General features: G+C 35.3%; 1 protein-coding gene across 4 annotated transcripts in view; it reads right to left on the bottom strand.

Annotated features, from left to right (window-relative positions):
- Positions 1 to 295: 295 nt before the first annotated feature.
- SEMA3A (semaphorin 3A) overlaps positions 296 to 19,712 on the bottom strand; it is a 477,770-nt gene continuing 458,353 nt past the window's right edge. For 3 of the 4 annotated variants that reach the window (XM_047753060.1, XM_047753059.1, XM_047753058.1), the window contains one exon: positions 18,461 to 19,646. In XM_047753060.1, the coding sequence (XP_047609016.1) occupies positions 19,191 to 19,646 (456 nt within the window). In that variant the 3' untranslated portion in view covers positions 18,461 to 19,190. Of the gene's footprint in view, positions 378 to 18,460; positions 19,647 to 19,712 lie in introns of those variants that run through there. The other variant, XM_047753061.1, reaches the window with a different exon arrangement.

Raw genomic sequence — 19,712 nt, 5'->3', positions numbered from 1 at the left:
TATGAGCAAAAATGAGAAGGTCTCTCATGGAAAGAGATAATGGAAACAAAGTGAATACTGCAGGCAGGCAGAAGAGGCAGTAATCTGGATGAGATTTGGGACAAAGCCTTCCTAACACCTAAGCACTCCCCTTATAGTAATTGATAGTGTCACTCAGATTTTTTGAAATTCCCTCACTTAAAGCATTTATCTTATGTTACAATGCACAACCCAACCTGGAAAGTTGTTAGAGTCATATTTTCAAATCTTGGAACAGTCATATGAATTTGCAGCATATCTAAGGGACTTTGTTTACCTTTATTCCTCTGTAATCGGTGGAAGGAGTTTGAAGAAAGATTTGAAGATCCACTTCACCTTCTTCTTTATGAACTACACTCCTGGAAGTGAGAGAGAAAACAGTTGCATTTGAGTACTCTCATGTGGGACAGAAGACAATCTTGGACACAAATCTTCATCTTGCCTGAAATCTGTTTGGGTTTAAATTAAAACTCTTAAAAGAGATTATTGAGGAAATGAAAAAAATTCTATGTAGACTTATTCTATAGTTCAATTCTTTGGTACACACCAGGAAGTAGTATATGTCAGGAGTAGCAAGACCAGGTTAGTAGAGAACTTGGGATGGTGTCTGAGTGGCTCCAGAGACTGTTTTCCTAGAGTAAGGGTCTAGCGCTGGTTGTGTGAATGTCTGCAGAGAGGCACTTAAAGGAGTTTAGGTAATAGTGTCACAGCCAGCTTGAGATTAGAAAAGATGTGTGGCAGTGGAGGGTTGGAGTTGGGCTGGATGAAGAAGAGCAGCAGGAACTGATGGCAGTTGCAGGAGGGGCACTAGACAGAGGTTGAGGGGTATGGCTTTGTAGGAGGAACCTACACCTGGAAGGGGGCATACCTTACTTTATTTTTCCAAACAAGTTGCCTGGGAATTTGGTGATACAGGTGGGTCTGTTGGATTTCTCTCTACTGAGTGTACATTTCCAGTAAAAGAGGAGTTCTACTCAACTCTATTGGCTGATGGTGCATGAAATGCAAAGATGGGGAAGTGCGTAGGTACCTGAGACCCAAACACTGTAAATTCCCAATAAGCAATTTTAGCTTTGAAAATAGGGTTATACATGTTACCTGCTCTAAAGTTTGAATAGAGAGTTATTAGTTTAGACATGTTTCAACTGACACACACACACACAAAATCACACACACACAAAATCATGGGCACATGAGCTGTGCCCATGTACACAGCTCTTTTGAACCTAAATAAAAAACACAAGATTTGAAAATCTGCATTTCCAGTTAAACAAGCCTCTCTTTGAATTAAGCCTTTAAATTTGTCCTTTTTAGATTAACCCAAAATCTAAAACAATCTTCCTTATAGCTTCACTGTAATTTTCCTTTTGAAAATTCAGATTTCCTAAAGGAAGGAAATCTTCTGCATCTTTCCCACTTCTCTTCCCATTTCCAATTTCTGCTTCCTTCTCTGACCCCTCAACCACATGTAGCTCTTTCACTTCGGATTGGGGAGACATCCTTTTTTCTCTGAAAGTAGAGTCCTCTGCCCTTGTCTTACATGGTCTTCCCTTCAGCCCCAATGCTGAAAGGATAAAGAGGCTCCTAGTTCTGCCACTCTGAACAATTTGCCAACATTTCTTTTTTGGCCTGCATCCATGGCATACGGAAGTTCCCAGGCTGGGGATCAAATTGGAGCTTCAGCTGCCAACCTACACCACAGACACAGCAATGCCAAATCTGAGCAGTCTGTGACTTGCACCACAGCTCAGGGCAATGCTGGATCCTTAACCCACTGAGCAGGGCCAGGGAGAGAACCTGTATCTTCATGGATACTAGTCGGGTTTGTTACTGTTGAGCCACAAGGGGAACTCCCAATTTGCCAACATTTCTAATTAAAACCTTGACCACTTTACATAATATTTAAAAGTCATAAGCTACTGGCCACTACTCTGCGGTGATCAGCACAGGAATTGACCAGTAAAGGAACATGGATTCTTCACTGTACCTGGTCAAGGAAACAGCTCCTAAAGCCTCAAGGAAACTGTCAGAAATCTAACTTGAGACATTTGCCAAAGTGACCTGATACTGGAGTTGGTTATTTGCTATCAGTGGAGAATTGGGTTTTTTAATTCTTTAGCATTGATTTTGGCTAACAACATAGCTGTTGATGCTATATGAGACTTCATATAAGAATTACCACTTTATGCTAAAGGAGTTCCCGTCATGGCTCAGCAGAAATGAATCTAATTAGGATCCATGAGGACACAGGTTTGATCCCTGGCCCCACTCAGAGGGTTAAGGATCCGGCATTGCCGTGAGCTGTGGTTTAGGTCCCAGACGCAGCTCAGATCCCACGTTTCTAAGGCTGTGGTATAGGCCAGCAGCTGTAGCTCCGATTAGACCCCTAGCCTGGGAACCTCCATGTGTCATGGGTGTAGCCCTAAAAAGACAACAAATAAATAAATATAAAAAATAAAAATATAAAATTATATCCTGATATTAAGTCCTATCAAGAAGCTGATACTCAATGGTACAAAATGAAATGCTTATATTTCATGACTCTGGGACAGTAAACTAGCACCTCTTCAGTAGTGACTTAATTTTCTCCTCATGACTATTCAATTCGTGTGTCAAAACTGCTTTGGAAACATTCCTGCACCTCAAATTGCCCCAGATTCCCATTCCCATTGCTCCCAATTTATCCTTTTTCCCCAAGAAATATCTGGAAGTCTGTGTTACACATTAGCAAATCAGCAGTATTTTAAGATGATTTACAGAGAGCTCAGGAGAAAACTGCATGTTTTAAACTCCATGACTGGAAACTCCCTTGAGGTTTAATTTAAAGTCCCTGCTTCCTGAAATCTCATTGACATGAAACTTCCAATATTTCAGTCCCAAATAGTTTTTTTTTTTTTGCAAGTGATTTTTACTAGGCTCACATGCTTCTGCTAATCAATAAACTATTTTCACTTCAAACAATAGCATAGAGAATTTCTCTTAAGGACAGATAGTCTTTCCTTAAGAATGTACAGATCTGTGACAATGGGAAGTCCAACAAGAAGTTCAAAGGCTACTTTAAACAGTATCTGGTGCTTCTGACATGCAACAGTGAGTATAACAAAAATAATATCATTCCTTCACAGTTCTACTAAAATTTGCCAGGAAAGATTATCAGGGTGAATTCAACCTTATAAAAACATTTGTGATTGTACAACTCATGGAAGACATCAGTAACTTTTGCTGGCAGTGAGCTGGCAAAGCTGCTGAAACTTTTGTAAATATCATCTGGTACTTAAACAATGCACACATGGATTTTATTTATGATGCTTTTCAATAACCCTGAACTTTGGGATCGGTTGGCTGTAGTGTAAAATGCAGTAGTAGGACCACCCAGGATCAAGTGAAAAATAAATCTTAGAAAAATGTGGCATGTACACATGCACATACTGTTAAAGCTGGTTATGCTTTTAAGTATTAGCTCTACACATTATTGGGATTTAATGGCACCAAAATATTCTAAGGAAATAGCCTCTGATTACTGTTTTGCTAAATTGCATATTTAATTTAAAAAGACTCCCTCTTGGTAATCCTAGTAGTTCTATTTATAGGAAGTATTTAAATTACTATATTTTCTTTATTGAATTTAAATACTATAGAATTACTGGGAAAAATGGTTGAGAAATTCAAGCAGTCACTCACACTGCTGCCAAATTTCAGGAAGCCTAATACTGAAACATTCCAGGAAAATTTGTACCTTCATTATCCTAGGAAACCTAAAGGAAATGAGATGACAATATTATTTATAAAGCATACTCTCTCATTGCATTACACTCCCTTCCCTAAGAATGTTACTCAAAACTTCAATTAAACTGTTTATACAGTTGAAGTTTTCCATATTCTTTTTTTATCAAAAAGGAAAAAGCCCCTAAAGTAAACAAACACAGTAAGCAACACTTTAAAAAATCTGAATAGTAGAAATACTATTAGAATAGTAGAAATATCTTTAAAAAACTTGAATGGGAGTTCCCATTGTGGTGCAATAGAAACAAATCCGACTAGTATCCATGAGGATGCAGGTTTGATCCCTGGCCTCGCTTAGTGGGTCAGGGATCTGGCATTGCCATCAACTTGTGTGGGTTGCAGACGTGGTGGCTTGGATCTTGAGTTGCTATGGCTGTGGTGTAGGCCGGCAACTGCAGCTCCAACTCAATCCCTAGCCTTGGAATTTCCATATGCCATGGATGCAGCCGTAAAAACCAAAAAAAAAAGAATAATAGAAATACCTTCTAAGTAAAAATTGCCCCACTTCCAATCTAACAATATCATTGATGGGTAAATATTATTTAAGACACAACAACTTTCTGTCAATTTCCATCACAGTCATTCTTGAAGTATGTAATGGTTTCTCTTCATTAATGGGCTAGGTAATGGCCCAGGCCCTCAGATCCCAGAGGCAGCTTAGCCTTTGTAGGACAAATACAGGAGGAAGGAAGCCTGTGTGGAGCCACTGGGCCCATGAAATCTTGAGAAATAAGCCATGATATAGGAAGAAAGACCTAAATTTGTATGCCTGAAAGAGAATGAGATCCAAATAAATCTACAGGGATAAGACAGAATACTGCTGCTCAAGCATTATCCATGGATTGAGCTAAAATGCCAGTACTGATTCAGCAGTTCTGATTCAGAACTCTTTGACCATGTGTTTCAAGTAGCTGGACTTAGTGAATTCACACTTTGACCATGTGTTTCACACTTTGACCATTCACACTTTGACCATGTGTTTCAAGTAGCTGGACTTAGTGAATGGTTGACCAAAGTAGACAAGTTAAAGAGAAGTCAATAGCACATAATATCGGGATCTCCAGAAAGATAAAAAGAGGAAGGAGACAGGAACCCAAATATTTGCAGTATTGATGAAAGAGATACCTGTGTTTCTTTATGCTTTTTCTTCCTTTGAAGATCAATGCACTTTCTTCCTTGCCTCCCCAGTTCCTATTCTTTCTTCACTCTCACGGTGTTTGAGACTTTTTCTGCTCCTTATGCTCTTAAAATTTCTTTGGAAAAATATCTTCCCATCCCTTAATGTTATGTTAAATGTGTTATGACATCATGTGGTCAATAAATCAAAGTTGAGTGTACAAGCTGAGCTGTGTTGTATTCTGTGCAAGACATTTAAACATAGCAGGACTGATCAGAAGCACTGAGAAATACAGAGCCTAGAAAGATATCCGAAGACTAGACCTAGACTTAAGGCATAAAAGAAAGTCTAGTTCAGTTTTCTCTGAAAATTGTTTTCAGTGCTACCTTGAATGTGCATAATGCCCACTGAGTTTTGAACGCAATGCTCTTTTAAGACAGTATAAAATACTTTTGTATAGTCGTTATTTTTCCCCTTTTCCAGCTTGTCTAATGTATACAGTAGTCTTTTCTAGGGACCAGCCCAAATTGTCTCTTGAGGTTCACATGAATAGAATAATTCCACTTCAAAGCCCACATTATTATTTTATCTCTTTATGCTGCTTTATATCAACTTCCACGATAGAGCTGAGGGATGACAATACTTCAAAACAAAAAGTGATTATTTAAAAAAATACCAAACAACTGAAGCCAATCAATGTTCACACTTTTGGAACATTTATCCTTTCTTAGCAGACCTTGAGGTCCATCAGATTTTGCTGAGACCTTCATATTAGTGAACATCTGGACCATGTCATGTTTGGTCTTATTTTTGCCTAACAGTTTCTTTGTGGATTTGCCTCCCACAACACATATGGTTTATTTCTTATGTTTATCCTTAGCTTGGCAGGGTTTTGAGGTGTCATATCTCTTTTCATCTCTACTTTTTAAAGGGGGTGATTTTGCATAAATTATTATCTTTCTAGGTGTGAATTATGGTAGTGCTCTTTTTCATGTGTTCTTTAGAGACTATGAGTAAATGCCTGTTCTTATATTTTCTTCCTGTAAATTATATCTTATTACAAGAAATATAATTTCTTCTATACTATGTAGTTTTGTGTTTTTTTTGTCTTTTTGCTATTTCTTTGGGCCGTTCCTGCAGCATATGGAGGTTCCCAGGCTAGGGGTCGAATCGAAGCTGTAGCCACCAGCCTACGCCAGAGCCACAGCAACTCAGGATCCAAGCCGCGTCTGCAACATACACCACAGCTCACAGCAATGCCGGATCCTTAACCCACTGAGCAAGGGCAGGGACCGAACCCGCAACCTCATGGTTCCTAGTCGGATTTGTTAACCACTGCGCCACGACGGGAACTCCCTATACTATGTAGTTTTTAACTCTGATTCTATTTTTGAAAGTTCTTTATCAGCACGTGATTGCTCACAATATGTCTCAAGATTTTTCATAGTTAAAACACAATGCAATATAGTTTATTTTCGAGACTATATAAGAATTATTTTGTTTTCTGGAAGATAGTTTATGAAATAATGTATAGAGAAATCTCTGCTTTCTAAGCTTGAAAATGCTAACTTTGGAAGCTGATGTGTGTATGTATGTGTGTATATACATACGTGTGTATGTAATATACATACATAGTACATACACAGTAAACACACACACACACACACATAAACAAGTGATTACTCAGTACAGAAAAATTGGTCAGTTCACCTTTAGAATACATACATACTTTGGGATGATGATGATGATGGCAGCCAGACAGTAGCCCTAAAGACCAAATTTAAAAGTTGATATAGATGAAAATTAAGATAAATCTTTTGCCAACTTAATTTAATGAGGTTTTAAATGAGGAAGAAAATCAAACACATAAGTTATTTATCTTTCATTGTGAGTCCCTTAGAATTTCTTAGGAGAATTCTTGGGGAAAAGGCGGTAGAAAGTGCTCAAATGGGGAGTTCCCGTTGTGGCTCAGCAGAAACAAATCTGACAAGTATCCATGATGTTGAGGATTCCAAACCTGGCCTTGCTTAGAGGGTTAAGGGTCCAGCATTGCTGTGGCTATGACATAGGTTGCATATGCAGCTGGGATCCTGCATTGCTGTGGCTGTGGCGTAGGCCTGCAGCTGTAGCTCCAATTCAACCCCTAGCCTGGGAACCTCCATATGTCACAGGTGCAGCCCTAAAAAGCAAAAACAAAAGAAGGAGAGAAGTGCTCAAATGAAGAGTAGAAGAGGGAAATTATTGTCATTGTTACAATTATTAAGACTGGAAGAGGGAGGAATTGTCCATTCCAGAGTCTGAGACAAGAGGTGGAGGGATGAATGACTAGAGAGAGTGGCAGTATATGATCAAGAGCATTTTGTTTATTCATTTTTTTTAACAAGAAAGAACATCTTTTTCTTCATCATTAGGACAGAAATAGAGAAAAATGAATGTATGACTGGTGTTAGCAGCAGGTAACATATCAATGTTAATTAGTACCCCAACTCTATGAAATCGATGTGTTATCTATTTTATAGATGGGAGAACTAAGGGCTAGAGAAGTAAAAAGAAAAAAAAGTTCAAAGACACCCAGCAAGTAATAGAGCAGACCTGGCATTCAAACCAGGTTTGCTGGCCTGTAAAGCCCTTTGATTGTCTATCTTGTCTTATGAAAGAGATGTCTTTCCTTTGTCAAACCAGAACTTGTTCCCTCCTTCATCTTCTCAGACTTCTTGACATACTTGTTCTTCCTGTAAAGCATGATCCCTTAAATAATATTTATAATAAATACTTATCTTTGTAGAAACACAAGTAAACAGGAGTAGTACTTGGACAAGAACTGGATCTCTATAGCTTTTGGTTGTGTGAATTGGGTAATCAGTTGTTTAACCACTCTGTACCACAGTTTCTGTATTGATTAAATTGGGATAAACGTAGAGTTTGTAGAGTTGGTTTATGTTTGTTTGTTTGTTTGTTTTTTGCTTTTGCTTTTTAGGGCTGCACTTGTGGCAGATGGAGGTTCCTAGGCTAGGGGTCGAATTGGAGATACAGCTGCCAGCCTACACCACAACAATGCAGGATCCGAGCCACATCTTCGACCTATATCACAGCTCATGGCCACACTGGATCCATAACCCACTGAGCAAGGCCAGGGATCGAACCCACATCCTCATGGATACGAGTCAGGCCCCTTACTGCTGAGCCACAATAGGAACTTCCTGTACAGATCTACTATTAATTAAATAATGAAATACAAATAAAGCACTTAGTGAAGAAAATAATGTTATAAACACTTAATATTACTATTACCAGTATACTATAACTATTATGACTGCTACTGTTAACATTAGTATACCCCATTTATGGTATTTGCCATGCTTTCTTTGGTATTTGGTGCTTGGAAGTTTCTCAAAATCCGAGACTAAGTTTCATCTTTCTTTGTACTTTCCAAGTACAGCACATGGTGTCTGTACCTTAGGATGCACTCAACACATGCAATACAAATGGTCTGAGGTCTAGATGCCCACTTTCTGGAAACTGTGCTCTATTTATCTTGATCTAGCCAGAGCTAATGTCCTTATCCTTGAAATTTTATATTTACGAGCCATTAAAACCTTCCTGGTCTCTGGTTGATGACCGAGGGTAGAATGGAGAAATATGTCAATTCACTGTGGAATCAAGGTGTTGGTGAGTCTTCAGTGATGATGCGAATTTTGTAAGATGGATTGCTAACTGGAAGGAGAGATGTTCCTGAAACTATGGAAGATGGAAGAAAATCAGGGAAATTAGTATTTAATTTTTAAAAGTTTAAAAAAAATGATGAGAAGATGGCAAGACCTTCAAAACACAAGAGCTTTTGTTGTTTGTTTATTTTAAGTTATGATTTCATCACAAAATTTTAGAAGTGGTAGTAGGAGGCAATAAGTAAGCTTTTCCTCACTTGAGGCTATTTTTTTCTGAGAACATAACATCCTTATAATATGGAAATACTTTTTAAACATTACTTTTGACCTAGTTTTCAAAAGATATTTTAATTAAATGACAAAACTGTGAGATACTATACGGTACAGAAGTGACAGAGTAACTACCTGAAAATGAGAGAGATGCAAAACTGACAATTTTAATCTTTATTTAATATGAAATCTTGGATTTTGAGATAATCTTCTAAATGGTCCAGATAACCTAATGAATACTGAGAACAAATCTGACTTTTGGGGGTACCATTTTTAAATATACAATTAAGATCCAAATGTTACATTTCCAAAGGAAATTGTGTCTCCTACAATTTATTTCCACTGGGACAGTCCATTGACCAAGGACTGCTCAACTAATGGATGGGACTGGGAAACTTAAAAACCATGTGGCAGACTGAAGAATTTAGAACTTCAGCAAAACATCATCTATACAATCTAGAAATTCTGAAATTTTATGTTATACTTTGATATTTTAAAATTAAATTATCTAGATATACACACTAAGTAAGAACATCATATATTTCAAAAATTGTATATATTTAACTTAAATTTATGTACATGGGATAATTATAATTACTACTGTTGAAGAATGAGAATCTATATAGAATTTCTTCTGTTATTTATTGATATAAGGTATTGATAATTATTACATATTAGGAGATAGCAATTCAGTGAAAAGTATAAAGTTTTTCTAGCTACATATTTTAGGAAAATACTAAAATTTTTGAAGTTTGCTTATCAGATATTGTCCTTGATATGTTAAAATATTGTGTAAGGCTATTATTTCTTACAAAAGTATTCAAAAGTATTAAGAATTAAGGTATTTTCTAACAAAATTATTTTCATTTATAAATACAGATTTTTATGAATGCATATATGATTCTAAAAATATTTTTTCTTATTTCTGTCTGTCACATAATCAAATATGTGAAGAAAGCTAATTTTGTATTGGTTATTCTCGGTGGTATAAAGGGATCAGCAGTGTCTCTGCAGCACCAGCATGCAGACTAGCAGTGTCTGTTTCCTTGAATGTACATTATTTTTGGATGCTCTAAACTAAAATAATGCTTTTGAAGTGGTAATTTATTAAAAGTTTAATAGTTACTTTTTTCACTAAATGATGCAATATGGTGATAAAAAGTTTCTTTTCTAATTGGATCAAATAACCAGATTGTAACCTGGAGTTTAAAAAGTTAATGTTTTAACATATTAGATCTAAATTATTAATTAATAAATCTAAATGTTAGATCTAAAATAAGCCAGTTATTACTTTTCTTTCCTGCAAAGTTAGGATAATAAAATTGCCCTGCTTCATATAAGAAGGATTAAATGAGATCAGAAAAATAGCTTGAACATTAGTTCATGTTATTAAACTATTATTTATTTAGTAATAAAAGCTTACTAAAGCTACTGCTTGGCAGTATGTAATATTACAATCACTAAGCAGAAGCTTTGGTAAACCTTTATTAATGCTTTTAAACTTCTACTTATATTGCTTTTACTTCATACTTTAATAATTTATTTCATAGATTATAATGCAATATGTCACAGAGTTTCTGCTCTTAGGTTTGATATGCACTGATATCAATCAGATAATTTTATAAAAATGTATAAACATTTCCTTTAAAGAAGTTCAAGAATATTACTTCTTTTTTTTTTTGTCTTTTGTCTTTTGTCTTTTTAGGGCCGCACCCAAGGCATATAGAGATTTGCAGGCTAGGGATCTGATCAGAGCTGTAGCTGCCAGCCTACACCACAGCCATAGCAACGCCAGATCTGAGCCGCATCTGCGACCTACACCACAGCTCAAGGGAACACTGGATCCTTAACCCACTGAGTGAGGCTGGGGATCAAACCTGAAAACTCATGGTTCCTAGTCAGATTTGTTTCCACTGGGCCATGAGGTGAACTCCAAGAATATTACTTCTTAATGAGGAATACTGAGCTACCTGATATGACATAGTTGTAATAAGCACTGTCTAATGTCAAAGAGGGGCTTTGAAAGAAACCAGTATGGAAACAATTGCAAATTACATTCCAGTATCCAAGGAAAGGAACAGGATATGTTAGTTTTTGAATTACTAGGGATTTTGTAATCTAGGGTATGTGTATTTTTTTTGTTTTATTTTTAAAATTCTAGACTGAAGAAGTTAAAGGAGAAAACAATAAAGACAAGTTTCTAAAGCTAATGACTGAACTACTGTTTTGGTCAAAATGTAATTATCTTGGGATGAGTATTTACTGATGCTTTTCTGAATGAATATTTCATAAATGTAAGAATTCAATATGCTTTTAAATAGTATGCTTTTTCCATATGGATGCCAGATTTCATTTCTGATGCTGCATAATATTCACTAGCAGTAAAATTAGTCTGCTTCCTGAGACAAATACAGTGAAATTAATTTCTACAAACATACTCTTAGAATCAAAAGTACTGCAAAGAAGAAAATGAACAATGTTTCTAAAATTGGTACATGCCATCAATGCAACATAAATGTACCATTTTTAGTATCTAAAATCAAGTTAAATTTATTAAATGGCATGTGGACATCTGTATTAATTTGTTGACATTTATTAGCAATTTAAATCATTGCAGATCAAAACAAAAATATTAGAGGACAACAACAACAACAACAACAACAAAAAAAAAGACAAAAAAAAAGACAAAAAAATATTAGAGGACTAATGAAACTGTCATTCTTTTTTTTTTGGACATTCAAAGATGCAAATGCCCTAAAAATTGAAGTGTAGTATTCAAATCCTAAAGTGGAAAAGCTGTTTGATTTTGAGACACAAGACTATCTAAAAAAAGCTTAAGCCTTTCTGGACTTAGTTATCAACAAAACAATCAAAACATTAAGAAGTAGGCTGCACAAATAACATGGATTTTTAAAAATATATTTACTTGAGGTCTATTTCCTCACTGACATTTACAGAGAGAGGATGGAAATTGAAACTTCAAAATTACCCAAACTTGAACACATTTATGAAAATTTTTGCTTAGGTATTATATAAATAAACACTATGTCTATAAGTATAATGTTTAGATTAAAGGAAATGAAATACATTCTTTTGTTATAGGAGAAAAAAAACTTGACAGTATAATATAACGGTGGGGTGGGGTTGACAGATTCAAGATGTGGCTCTCTCTTTTTTTAAAAAATAAACTTTTTTGTTTGTTTAAAAAAGATAGGAATCTTTGCCTGTCAACTCTGTGTGCTAACCTCAGTGCATCGCTGTTTAGCTGTGAAGTACTCCATCTAGAGTGTGCACTGAGTGAATACAAGCGTCCTATTTCAGTGCTATCTTTGTTGACATTCTGTTGTTGGGTCACGTTGCTAATTAGTGAGGCAGTGTTGGAACCCACGGCCTAGCAGTCTAATACTAGGTGGGTGAAGTAATGCTGAAGGTAGGTGAAATATGAGAAACAGAGGAGTCAACCTGATGAAACCACCTTCTCTTAGCCATTCATCTGCAGAATTCTGAATTCCAGCTCAAGTGTGATCAGTTGAACTAATGAGCAGGTTATGGCATGAAGATAAATATGAAAGTGGTGGTGGGGACAGTGTTCATGACTGACTTCACTTAAGTAAAAATGAAAGACGTCAACATTAAGGAGGAAGATAGGTAGAGCGAGCAAGCGGATGGGGTAAAAAGAAGCAGAGTGAATGGCACCTTGTGCCAGTGATGAGAATGTACGCTACAACCAGAGGGCAACAAAGCAAAATCCAGGAAAATAAACAAACAAATGCACCATTTTGGCTGATAACAGAGGGATATTTTACTATTCTTTATGAATTCCATGTTCTTTCCATTTGAAATACCTATTCCTAAATAAAAACATTTTCACACCTTTCCTCAATTCTCCTTATTCCTTTTGCCCAGATTGCACTTCTATTATTACATCTGGGCAAATTTCTCTTACATTTCATTTCACAGTTTGTGTGTCATTTCTTTTCTGAAGCTTTCCTTGATCTTTCTCACCAGATTAATTCTTCTCTCCTTTTTGATCCCCTATCACTGTTTTGAAAAATTTAAGTACAGTTGATTTATAATGTCTGTTAGTTTGAGATGTATAGCAAAGCATAAAGTGATTCAGAAATATAAATGTGTATATTCTTTTTCAGATTCTTTTTCAGATTTTCCCTTATAGATTATTACAAAATATTGAGGTCACTGTGCTACACAGTAAGCCCTTATTGGTTTACTATTTTGTATATAGTACTGTGTATATGTTAATCCCATAGTCTAAATTTATCCTTCTGCTTGCTCCTTTTCCCCATTAGTAACCATAAATTTGTTTTCTATGTATTCGTTTCTGTTTCGTAATATTCATTTGTATTTTTTTGTAGATTGCAGATGTAAGTGACATCATGTCTTTGTCTGACTTATTCCATTTAGCATGATAATCCATCTATATTGCAAATGGCAATATTTCATTTATGACTGAGTAATATTCCATTGCATATACCATATGCCACATTTTTTAATGGTTTACTAAGCCAAATTTTCTGCTGGTGGGCATTGGGTTATTTCCATGTCTTGGCTACTGTAAACTGTACTTCTATGAACACTGTCATGAATGTATCTTTTCAAACTAGAGTTTTCATCTTGTCCAGATATATGCCCAGGAGTAGGAATGGTGGATTATATGGTAACTCTATTTTTAATTTTTTAAGGAACTTCCATACTGTTCTCCATAGTGATTGTATCAATTTACCTTTCCATGAACAGTGTAGGTGGGTTCCCTTTTCCACAAACACTCTCCAGCATTTATTATTTGTAGACTTTTTGATGATAGCTATTCTGACCAGTGTGAGGTTTTGCTCATTGTGGTTTTCTGTGCAATTCTCTGTAATTGGTGATGTTGAGCATCTTTTCATGTGGCTGTTGGCCATCTGTAGGTCTTCTTTGGAGAAATGTCTATTTAGATCTTCTATTTTTGATCGTTTTTTTTTTTATAATGAGTTGTATGAGCTATTTGTATATTTTGGATATTACACTGTCAGTCACATCTTCAAATACTTTCACCATTCTGTAGGTTGTCTTTCCATTTTGTTGATGGCTTCCTTTGCTGTGGAAAAGCTTTTCAGTTTGATTAGGTCCTGTTTATTTTTGTTTTTAATTATTTTGCCTTGGGAGACTGATCTATGAAAATATTGTTATGATTTATGTCAGAAAGTGTTTTGCTTATGTTCTCCTCTAGAAGTTTTATGGTGTCATGTCATATTTAGGTCTTTAAAATATTTTGAATTTATTTTTGTATATGGTATGAGGAATGTTCTAGAAAAAGAAAAAAAAGGTATCCAAATTGAAAAGGAAGAGGTAAAATTATCACTATGTAGATGACATGATACCCTATGTAGAAAGCCTAAAGACTACACAAAAACTATTGAAAGTAATAAATGAATTCATCAAGGTAGCAGGATACAAGATTAATATACATACATCTACTGCACTTCTTTAACAATGAAATATCAAAAAGAAAAAATCTTGTTTAAAATCACATCAAAAAATAAAACACCTAGGAATAAACCTTACCAAGCAGACAAAAGACCTATACATCGAGAACTACAAAATACTGATAAAGGAAAGTGAAGATGATTCAAAGAAATGGAAAGATGTCCCATGCTCTTGGATTGGAAAAGTTACTATTGTTAAAATGGCCATACTACCCAAAGCAATCTACAGATTTATTGTGATCCTTGTCGAATTACCCATATTTTTCACAGAACTAGAATTAATGACCCTGAAACTTATGTGGAACTACAAAAGACCCAGAATTGTCAAAATAATCCTGAAGAAAAAGAACAAAGCCAGAGGCACAACTCTCTCACACTTCAGACCATATTACAAAGCTACAGTAATCAAAACATCATGGTATTGGCACAAAAGCAGTAGGAAGCCTAGAAGTAAACCAACACCCCTAGAGTCAATTAATCTTCCACAAAGGACGCAAGAAAATACAATGGAGAAGGGAATGTCTATTCAGCAAATGGTGTTGGGAAAGCTGGACAGCCCCACAGCACTTTTATTGTGAGTTTGCATTTGGCACTCATCACATTGTAACCTGGTTCTTTCCCACATCCTTTTAAAGAGCTCCTTCTCTGTGCCAGACATCATGCTATGCACTGGTGGCAGAGATAAATCAGATACAAACCCTGCCCTCAAGGAGCTCACAGTCTAGAGAAGAAGACAGGGCTATAAACAAAGAAATTACACCTTTGCATTAAATGTGGCAATAAAAAATATATACAAGGCACAGGTTTAGTGCAGAGAAGATGGTTTGTTCAGTCTAGAGATGGAAGGATCAGGAAAGACTGGCTAGATAAAATGATGATAAGCCATATTACAATTTATTTCCTTTATTTCATTATGAGCTCTTGAGGACAAGGTTTATGTCTCCTTAATGTTAGCATCCTCATCACCTATCAATGCCTAGCACAGATCACGTAGACAAGACCTATCAGTAAAATTTAATGGAACAAGTAAGAATCTGACTCTAAAGAATAAAGTGTCCAGAAGCTCTGTTTCTTTATATTCAAAACCATCTTTTTGTCTGGTTTGGCATGATTTGGTCCCTCTGCCTGTGTGTGCTTGCATGTCTGAAATGAAAACCAGGCTGTCTTCTTTGGTCAGGTTGACTGTGAAAATGGCCACATTATATGATGCACCATCTCTGTAGTTTTATTCTCTCTTTCATGTATAGGTCCTCTTAGTATATGAGCTTTAAAAAGTATGTTTCTTTAATTGGTACATAAATTGTTAGAAATCAAATTAATAGGATTTGGCAGACTTTTTGAAAAATGTTCTCTTCTTTATGGAGGCATGATTTTGCAAACATTAATACTGGCTTTAAAGAATTATTACAAACAAAGTTAAAATAAAAAGCATGGTTGTCTTTGTCATTTGGCCAGTTTATCCCTAATACATTGCAATATTGGTATTGAATCCTATTTGTTAAATGTGACTTTGAAGCCATGAAACCTGATAGATTTCCATTAAAGTTTATGCGAATTGTGTTTTAAAAAAGACTTCATAAAACAAAGATTTCAAAAATGTTATACCAATAACTCTACATTAATAAGATGCTTGCTTATGACCTTCAAGACAGGCAATTTCAATAACAATTATCAGGCATCTTTGTAGATCCTGATGAAATCAAACTGATTAGGAGAATGATACATTATAGAATTTTATCCCCACATGTGCCTTATAAGTATGATTCAAAATAACAATATTTAATTTAAAGGGCATAAAATTCACAGTCACCATAAATACAGAAACCAGTTTATATACGACTACAATGAAGAAATCTGCTAGCAACCTGACTCTGGTTATCAAACTTTTAAACTTAGATTCCTTGACACCATATGCTACAAGGAATAGTAAAGACATCTGAATTCAAATATTTTGAAGAAATGTGTATTTAGCAACTGAGTACATGCTAAAAGGAATAATTTACAGCAGCAGTTTTCATTACATTTTTTTCTCTCCAGTTTTCTAGTTCCCATCTGAAATGCAATGATAAATACAGATATGGAACATATTTACTATCTGGCAAAAAATCATGCTTATTGAATGGGCACACAGCTCTGCCCTTAAATAGCACATAAGCCACCTTGTCACCTATGTGGGAAACTCTTGCATTTTAGGATGATGTTGAACACACTAAAATGGAGTACCTATAAAAAAGCTGCATTTTACACTGTTCTTTCTCTTCAAAATTATTTACATCTCTCTGCCCTAATGTGTAGGTAGCAAAAATATTAAACACATACCACTGAAAGTCACTAAATAATACATAAAAAGTAGCATTAAGTGTGCATTTACATGCATTTGCATTTTACATTTGATTTCAATTGGGCCATAATTTCTTTGCTGTGATGTACCTTTTTCCTATTTTCAGATTGCTGTCATAATCTGTTTAAGGTCATATAAGTCTCTTAACAAAGTTTCAACCTTGATGATACATGCATAAGCCAAAGTCTATTAAAACTGAATTAAATGGGATGTTAAATATTTTTCGTGCAAACTGCCCCCTTCAATACACATTGGCAGAAGATTATGGCTGTAATAAGAGTTTTTTGCCTACAAGTTATATCTATAATTTTCTTTGAAAATGTAGACCTTCTGATTCAGAAAGACATGTCAGTGGATTTGCTTTTTTAAACTGAAATCTAGACTTTCTTTTCATAGGTATTCTATAATGATGAACAAAATGTATTCAGATATTGAAAGGCATCTCTGAAGTTATACACTCTCTTACTCCTTCAAATCCTTTATTTTTGAGGACTAATAAAAAATAAGACACAATGGCAAATTCAGAATGAAATGCAACACTGAGTCTTAGTTAAGATATCCTATGAAAATAAAAGAATGACCTATTTTTGGAGCACTTTTGTTCTTTGATTTATATCACAAACATTTTATTTTTTTCTCTACAGGAATGTTTGTCCTTCAAATAATTTAAAATTCAGCTACCATTTGAAGATATACTTCAAAAAGTAACACCGTATTAATCAATGGAGCCTAAAATTGCATGGAGGACATTTTTAGGCTTTCAAAACAAAAGTCAAAAAATTGTTTAATCAAAGTAATCATTAAAACTGAAACATGAGCTTCCATCTGTGAAATATTTCAGCAGATAGAGAATTTAAAAAAAAAATCACTGTAGTCTGAGGTGAGAAATTAATGCTGAGTTAATTATAATTCCAAGACAGCTAGAGTTAGAATTTCAATGCTGTTTCCATTAATTAGCAAAAAGATGTTTCCTTTGCATTTTTGTTTGTGATGAAGAACCTAGGGAGGGATGCTCAGAAAGGTGGGTGCAGTGCAAAAGAAACTGCACTGTGAGGCTGAAGATCTTCTATATCTTGAAGTCAGTGTTTCTCAAGAGAAATCATCTTAGGACAACCAAGCAGGCAAGCCTTTAGATAATATTCTTTTGTCTTATAAGTTGTTGCAGAAGACAAAGAGCTTTATGTATTCTTGGTGTGGGTGGTGTCGTAGAAAACAGTTTCTATAAAAGCCAATCCCATTGACCTGAAAGGAACCCTGCTTTAGATAGATAATTTCTTAAACCAGGTAAGAGACAGCTGATAAAGATGTCAATATTACTGATCTCCCTATTCTCAAAAAAATTGACACAGATAAAATTCCTAATGGGGTCTTGAAAGAGAGTTTTTATGTCTCAAATAACAGGCAGGAATTCAAGCAGAGAATTAAGACATCTTCTATTAACATTAAATTAAAACAATGCTTACAATTTTTATGACTATCAATATGCAGTTCTTTTTCTCTTTGTTGATCCAGTAGGCACAACAAAATGCGTTTACAAATCTATTTCTTTTGTCTTAGTTAAACATTGTTTTTCTAAGAATGTTATGCAGGTTCCAATTAATTTAGATAATATCTAATGAAGGGGAGGTGTTTTTTTTAATTCCTCAGAGAAATAAACCATAATTCATATGTGCATTTAGGAATTAATTGTTAATGATGTGTACATGTTTCTAGAACAATATTGGTTATCCCTCTTGCAAAACTAAAAACAAAATTTAAAAAAAAAGCAGCACACACTTGGAGTTTTTAAAAACAAAAACCATATAGTACAATAATTATGAGACAAAAACCTACTCTAGCTTAGAAAAGAGCTAATTTTTACTGCATATTTGTCATGGTACATTTAAATTATAGTTTTAATAAAATACATCTTTAGGTAAAAGCTGGAAGAAGACATCAGTAGTAGATCAGTGTATTCCATTTTTCTTTTGGATGATGGGTGGTTTATGTTTTTTATATTTCCACAGACCATTTCACTCAGTATCATTTTACTCCTCCAGTACAAATAAACACGAGTGCTGGTAGACAAAAAATATCCTTGAATCCAACAGCATTTTGGAATAGTCATCAGCTTAGTAAATCCATGCAGTTTATTCTAAACTTCTAGTTCAATAAAATGGCTTTGCTGATGCAATTTTTCTCCTTTAGATGACAGTATGGCAAATGACATTTTCATTTCTCAGGCAAAGAAGAAAGCGAAACCTGTACAGTGAAATCTTGTAGGAAACATTTAGTCTGCTAGGGTGAACATCTTTGTTCACCTGACCTCTATTAGGTGATGGTATTAGGAAGAAAGCCTGTTAGGAAAGTTACTCATGGACTTAATTTATAATTGGTGGAACTCAGTTGCACTTTCCACCATTGTAAACATCCACATAATGCCATGAAAAAGGTTCATGTATATTGCATTTTTTTTTTCCAGTTATTGGCTAGGCAAGTTTCAACTTGTTTGAGGTTTCTAGAGGTAATGCAGCTCAGACACTCCTGGGTGCCCTCTCAAATTCGTGGGTCCTCCTGTTTCTACCTTTCTTATTCTCCTGTAAGTGTTTCCATTTGTTACTGTTCCCTTGGGTATGTCCTGGCCTTTGCCGACGCTGTTTTCTGTCCCTTTTCCAAACTTGTTCACAGAACTCATCCATTGTGTTCAGGTTGGGGTGGTTGATGAGCTGCATGAAGTCTCTGTACCAGATCTTCTGGCTAGGTGTCATGCTGTTGGACATTTCTTTGGTCTTAGAGCTATCTCCATCATCATCTTTATGAAGAAGTTCTTCCAGATGCTCTGTATCAATGACTTCCAGGGTCACCTTAAGAAGAGTTTGCATGAATCCATGTTCCACAGCATGACAGAGGTAACTGCCTGAATCTTTCCGTTGTAGACTACGCAGTAACAGGCCTTGCTCTGTCCTGATGATGTGATCGTCCACTCTGATCTAGCAAAAGGAAAAAAGTAGTAAAATCATACTGATTTAAAAGAAATACAAGCTCCAAAACTCTGT

The sequence above is a fragment of the Phacochoerus africanus genome, chromosome 11 (assembly GCF_016906955.1).
Source record: "Phacochoerus africanus isolate WHEZ1 chromosome 11, ROS_Pafr_v1, whole genome shotgun sequence".
Classification (NCBI taxonomy): Eukaryota; Metazoa; Chordata; class Mammalia; order Artiodactyla; family Suidae; genus Phacochoerus; species Phacochoerus africanus.
Note: the sequence above shows the minus strand (reverse complement) of the source record. Positions and strands in the feature narration are given on the sequence as shown.